General features: G+C 34.7%; 1 protein-coding gene across 1 annotated transcript; it reads left to right on the forward strand.

The window, feature by feature from the left end:
* The first annotated feature begins 130 nt into the window (after nucleotides 1-130).
* ier3ip1 (immediate early response 3 interacting protein 1) lies at nucleotides 131-6,323 on the forward strand. Its single transcript, XM_048175258.1, has 3 exons — nucleotides 131-288; nucleotides 1,593-1,694; nucleotides 5,591-6,323. The coding sequence occupies exons 1-3, from the start codon at nucleotides 198-200 to the stop codon at nucleotides 5,644-5,646; spliced, it is 249 nt and encodes an 82-aa protein (XP_048031215.1). The 5' UTR covers nucleotides 131-197; the 3' UTR covers nucleotides 5,647-6,323.
* The last annotated feature ends 284 nt before the right edge of the window (nucleotides 6,324-6,607 follow it).

Raw genomic sequence — 6,607 nt, forward strand, 5'->3', positions numbered from 1 at the left:
ATAGAAATACAGAGAGCAAATGATTCAATTGTTTGGCGTACACGGTACATAGCTACATTTAGAACAGCATACATATAGTTAAAGGGCGTAGTATGTTTGTGAATTCAAACTCTTGTCAAGAAAAAAAACATAGCGGCGCGTTTGTGACGTAACTATGCGCGACGCAAGTTCTTTTACGTCAGCACAATAGTGCCAACATGGCGTTCACACTGTACGCACTGATTCAAACAGCGATATTATTCACTAATGCTGTCGCAGTTCTACACGAAGAGAGGTTTCTTAGTAAAAGTAAGTTTTATTAATGTATTTCATTCTAAAATGTGACGATAGATTTGTTCTGTCGTGTAAATATTTGCGTGTATTGTCATCTGGTTTGCTAGCCTAGACTTTACGTCTCCAAAACGTCTAGTTAACTATAGAAATATGAAAATGTTAACATAAATTATCCTGTTATTTTTTTATATCAACTGAATTACTTCAAATCTGTAAAAGTCAGAATTGCTGGGTGTTTGTCATTGTTTGAACAATCTATTCTACGTCAGTTCGACAGTGTCATATAATGTAAACGTGCCTACATGAATTAAACGCTTAACTAATATATTTGAAAAAAAATAAAAAATAAAAAAAATAATACGTTTTGAAATGGATCAGCACCCCATGACATTTGTAGATTTTTTGTAGACCAGAATGTTCAGAGCTATTTAGCATTTTTCGAGTACTACATTTTCCCCATACTTTCATATGTAATTTCATAATGTCAGTAATTTTACTTTTATTCTAAAACACTAAAACATTTAAAAATACTAATGATTACTATTAAGGCTGGACATTGACACATTTCACGATACGGTTCCGATTTCTAATCAAATCGATTCTATAATCAAACAAAGTCAAATCGGCACTGTATTTTGAAAAACAAAGACTATAGAAGGAAAGGGAAGGGAATGTATTTGCAAATAGGTGAACGAAGAAAATCTCAGTAAGAAAGAATATAAAAATCATAGAGTTTAAGAGATTTTACAGTACGGGACATTTCAGCAGTAAAGACTTTAAATCTAGTCAAAGTTTTGAGAAATGTGTTCTTGTGAGTAAAAAATGTACAATGCATAACAAAAATAAATGATCAATAAGTTCAACAGCATAGTTTAGTTATCTTTCAGCAAAACATTTGAAATCAGATGTTATATATATAAAAAAGATTTCTTCTAAAGAAATGAAAACATAATTCTTCCAAAGGAAATGTTTCTTCCATCTTTCTGAATACACGTGGATTGGAAATGTTAACAAAAGTAGCAATGTGGGAGGGAGGTAGTTGGATAGACATTTTGTAGAATATTAAATTGCACTTGTATTATTTAGTTTGAGATGCAGTATTTTTCAGGGATTATCCATGCTCTTTTCCCATGAATACTGTCAAACAATTGTTCCAGTAAAATTAAAATTCGGGGGATGTGTAAACTATATAATATAGTAAACCTCATTCACCCCTTGTTTAGAAAGATATACAAACAATTGCAAATGCATATGTAGTCATTATAGCATGATATACATTATCACAGATGACTATGTAACTAGCAAATATATTTTTCCAGTTGGCTGGGGGGCAGAGCAAAGTATTGGAGGATTTGGAGATGAACCTGGGATTAAAGCACAGCTTCTGAACCTTATTCGTTCTGTCAGGACTGTCATGAGAGGTATGCATATTGGAAGAGTGTCAGTACTCATGTCTACTACTTTCCCATCTCTAGATCATGGAGTGTCTATTACCATCAAGAATCATTAATAGAGATACTATTTTATCTGTAATTATTTTAAGCCTTGCATCTTAAAGTTGAAACTAATGTTGCGATAGTCTTTTCTTCCCTATTGTGACGTATATCCAAGTAAAAATGGCTTCTCTACAAGAAAAATGGTAGGGTGGGGCTTGATTGTGTCCATGGGGAATTGATTGGATGTTTGTGGTTAGCTATTAGTCAATCTCAGGTGATTGATAGATAGGTTGTCCCGCCCTCGTGCCGGTGGGGGTTGAGAATTGTGACTTACTTGACCATAAGTGGAAAATTACTTGACTTGTTTTTGACTTGGAATCCAATGTCTTGAGACTTGACTCGAACACTCTATGACTCGACAATGACTTTACAACAACTAAAGTAATTAAATAGTTTTTTTAAAAATAAGTTATCACAACATCAATTGCTAAACAAAATTTAAAGGGTTAGTTCACCCCAAAATTAAAATTCTGTCATTTATTACTCACCCTCATGTCGTTACACACCCGTAAGACCTTCATTCATCTTCGGAACACACATTAAGATATTTTTGATGAAATCTGATGGCTCAGTGAGGCCTCTATTGCCAGGAATGTCACTGAACCTCTCAAGAGCCAGAAAGGTCCTCAAAACATATAAAACAGTTCATGTGAGTTCAGTGGTTCAACCTTAATATTATAAAGCGATGAGAATACTTTTTGTGTGCCAAAAAAACAAAATAACGACTTTTCAACAATATCTAGTGATGGGCGATTTGAAAACACTGCTTCGAAGCTTTATGAATCTTTTGTTTCGAATCAGTGGTTTGGAGCACTAAAGTCACTTGATTTCAGCAGTTTGATACGCGATCCGAACCACTGATTCGAAACAAAAGATTTGTGAATATTAAAGGGTTAGTTCACCCAAAAATGAAAATTATGTCATTAATGACTCACCCTCATGTCGTTCCAAACCCGTAAGACCTCCGTTCATCTTCTGAACACAGTTTAAGATATTTTAGATTTAGTCCGAGAGCTTTCTGTCCCTCCATTGAAAATGTATGTACGGTGCACTGTCCATGTCCAGAAAGGTAATAAAAACATCATCAAAGTAGTCTATGTGACATCAGAGGGTCAGTTAGAATTTGTTGAAGCATCGAAAATACATTTTGGTCCAAAAATAACAAAAACTACGACTTTATTCAGCATTGTATTCTCTTCCGGAATCCTTTCCATTGAATTGATTCCATTGAATTGATTCCATTGAATCCTTTCATCTGTCGCATTGTGTTTTTTTTGTCGCGTGGTTGTTTTTGGCGATTAGGACATCCGTGACATTTTGAAGCATCGAAAAAACATTTTGGTCCAAAAATAACAAAAACTACGACTTTATTCAGCATTGTCTTCTCTTCTGGGTCTGTTGTCAATTCGTGTTCACGAATCTGCTGCTTCTTCTTCTTTCCTGTTTTACGTTGGTTGGCATCCAGCTTATTGGTGCATTACCACCACCTTCTGCTCTGGAGTGTAGTTCACGACTCCACAGTGATGCTACTGATGTAAGACGCTGCTGATGTGTTATCCGGTGCGCCCGAGCTTCGTTTACAGTCTGAGGGAGACGCACGCTGTATTCAAGCTATTCTACATTGTTTGTATTTTGGTATTGCTATATTTTTTAAAATGGTGCATAAGTGTGCATGTCGCGGATGTCCTAATCGCCAAAAACAACCACGGCGAAGTAAAAGTGCATTACCAACGCCGACAGATGAAAGGATTCAATGGAATCAATTAAATGGAATCAGTTCAATGGAATCAATTCAATGGAAAGGATTCCGGAAGAGAATACAATGCTGAATAAAGTCGTAGTTTTTGTTATTTTTTGTCCAAAATGTATTTTTGATGCTTCAAAAAATCCTAACTAACCCACTGATGTCACATGGACTACTTTGATGATGTTTTTATTACCTTTCTGGACATGGACAGTCTACTGCACACACATTTTCAGTGGAGGGACAGAAAGCTCTCGCACTAAATCTAAAATATCTTAAACTGTATTCCAAAGATGAACGGAGGTCTTACGGGTTTGGAACGACATGAGGGTGAGTCATTTATGACAGAATTTTCATTTTTGGTGAACTAACCCTTTAATGATTAATCTCATATTTTGTAATTAACATGTCAAATTTAAAATTCGCTGACATTCGCCACTATTTCTTTGAAATCATAGTACTTTAATGCTAAATATGTTGCTCTTTCTAATGATGGAAAACACTACACTACACTAAACTGTTAATGATATCAGTGTTTAATCAATGTTTCTTGAAACAGGGTTGGACATTATCAGGGGTATTGGGGCAAAATGGCACCAGAATTGATAAAATGCACCCAAAATTCAAGATATGGTGGCAAAAATGGCCCTAGTATGAGTTATTTTTTTTTTTTATAGCATATGATATTAAGTAATATTTCCAAAATATCAGCACAATTGCAAATTCATACTACTCTGCTCACATACTGTTTTTTTCGCCTACTATATAGTATTGAAGTAGGCATATTCGGATGCAGGGCCAGTCACTTGTTTAATTCCAGAATAAATCAGCTGTTTTTCAGTTGAATCAGTTGAAGGAATGTTTGAGATCCTACCCTCCCTTAAGAGCGTCTCCAAAGCCACGCCTCCTCCAAAACACAAACACGTACAGCCAGAGCAGAGTCTGCAAAGCGTCACGAGAGACGCCTTTAAATTATGTCTCAAAGCACATAACATTACAATAATAATGAATGTAAACAACTTATAGAGCTCGGCCTTGTACAACCTGACTGCTGCAGATTCATTTCAGCATTGATAGTGTTGCCAGAGAAACACATAAATCTGAGTCTGAGGATGTAAACAGCTCCGGGTAGAAAGTCACGGGTTACAATCGCTTAATTATGGTAATTACGACATTGCGTGAACGCAACATAAGCTCGTTGTTTTGGTTCTGGAGGAACTGTAAAAGGCAGCTGCTGTTTGTTTGTGGCGCTCTGTGACTGTATGTGCAAGCAGGGTGCGTGGAGGTATGGAAATACATATATTGACAGGCAGGAAGGACATCCTGTCATTGCCTTCAGACCAAATGCAAATGATTCAATTAATGTTTTTGGTGTAATTATTATAATAATTCAAAATTATAATAATTATACATTTGTATATTAATAAATGATTATTTCATATTGTGGTATAAATATATAATTAAGAAAGTTAATAATTTCTGAGGGGAAAAAAATAAGGTTATGGCTAATATGAACTCTATTGGTTTCTGTTTGGTATTGTGACTGGACTTGATCCTTAAGTGGACTTGACTTGCTTGAGGTGAGCCACTGACTCGACTTGACTTGCTTGGTTTGTGTGCATTGTGACTTGAGAGACTCACTTGAGACTTGAACATATGTGAAATTCTCCCACCTCTGTAAACACACCATCAGAGAAGAGAAGAGATGTCGCTGCAAGAGGGAAGGAAAGTTATTTTGATTAAAGATTATGATGGCACATGAATTAAAAAAATTATAATTATGTGCATGGATAAATCATTTATAAAAAAAGAATATTGCAATATTCCATTAAAAAAAAAAAAAAAATAATAATAATATATATATATATATATATATATATATATATATATATATATATATATATATATATATATATATATATATATATATATATAATCATGGTGACTTTAATCATGTTTCTGTAGAGAAAAAAATAGGTCAAAGTCCATATATTGTTCCTGTGTCTTTATGTAATATCTTCTGCATGTATACCAGACGTTGTTCAATATTAACGTGTTTTCTCTTCCCGTTCCACAGTACCTTTGATAGCAGTGAATTCAGTGTGTATCGTCTTACTATTACTGTTTGGATGAAGAAAGAATGGATTGCGGCAGATCAAGATCTAATGTGGAACATAGTGAATGTGGGAAAGGAAAATGGACTGTTTTTGTATCTGTGGTTCTAAATGTTGCTCTCCAATGTCTGAAAATTGTATCCTGAATGAATTACTGTAAGTACTCTGGTAGTTTTATATGACAAAAATATCCGTAAACATTTTTCTTTTCATGTTTTGTAACTTTATGGAAGCCCCTGTCTCTCCCTCTGTACATGCTGTTTTTGTCACATTCAAGGTCTAGTAAAGTGTCAGTTCCTCAAGCATCAATGTATTTCTTAGAACAAGCAACAATGGAAGCAACCAGGTTTGCGAAAGCCATACCATCTCTTGACACCTGAAATGTTTTTTTATTTTTCTCAAATGTAAGGTTCCCTAAAGCTAAACATCTCTTGGTTTCAAAGACAGCTTGGAAAGTAAAAGTTGGGTTTAATATATATATATAAAGGCATAAGGGTAAAGTCTCTGAGTTTTAATAAAGATGTGCTGACTGTGCTGAAAGTGTTGTGTAGTTATCAAGCTTTAAGATACAACACACATGGTCTAAAGGGTTTGAAACGTTTGACCAAAGTAGCCTCTGTCCTTATAAGCCAGTCATTTAACATTAATTATTATTTTCAGGTTTTAATAAAGTGATTTTGTCTCTTCATCTGTCAATGTATGTGGGAAACTGTCATTTTTTGTTTGTACAAAGTTCACTATACCTGTAATTATTTTGTCATCCAAGATCAGTCAGGATTTATTCAGTGAAATGGTTAAAGGCCCGTTCACACAAAGGACGATAATTATAACGATATAGTTATCAAAATCGTTATAAATATAAAAGAATAGCAAAGCTCACACCAAAACTACAACGATAACGAAACAGAGGAATTGTTGAAATCATTTTCAGAACGGCTTTTCCCCCTTCAGCTAATGAACGATAAAAAGACGGCTTGCTT

The sequence above is a fragment of the Megalobrama amblycephala genome, linkage group LG2 (genome assembly GCF_018812025.1).
Source record: "Megalobrama amblycephala isolate DHTTF-2021 linkage group LG2, ASM1881202v1, whole genome shotgun sequence".
Lineage (NCBI taxonomy): Eukaryota > Metazoa > Chordata > Actinopteri > Cypriniformes > Xenocyprididae > Megalobrama > Megalobrama amblycephala.

Coding starts and splice junctions, on each gene's coding strand:
- ier3ip1 (XM_048175258.1), top strand. CDS start 198: ATGGCGTTCACACTGTACGCACTGATTCAAACAGCGATATTATTCACT. Junction 289..1,592: donor AGAGAGGTTTCTTAGTAAAA/GTAAGTTTTATT, acceptor ATATTTTTCCAG/TTGGCTGGGGGGCAGAGCAA. Junction 1,695..5,590: donor TGTCAGGACTGTCATGAGAG/GTATGCATATTG, acceptor CCCGTTCCACAG/TACCTTTGATAGCAGTGAAT.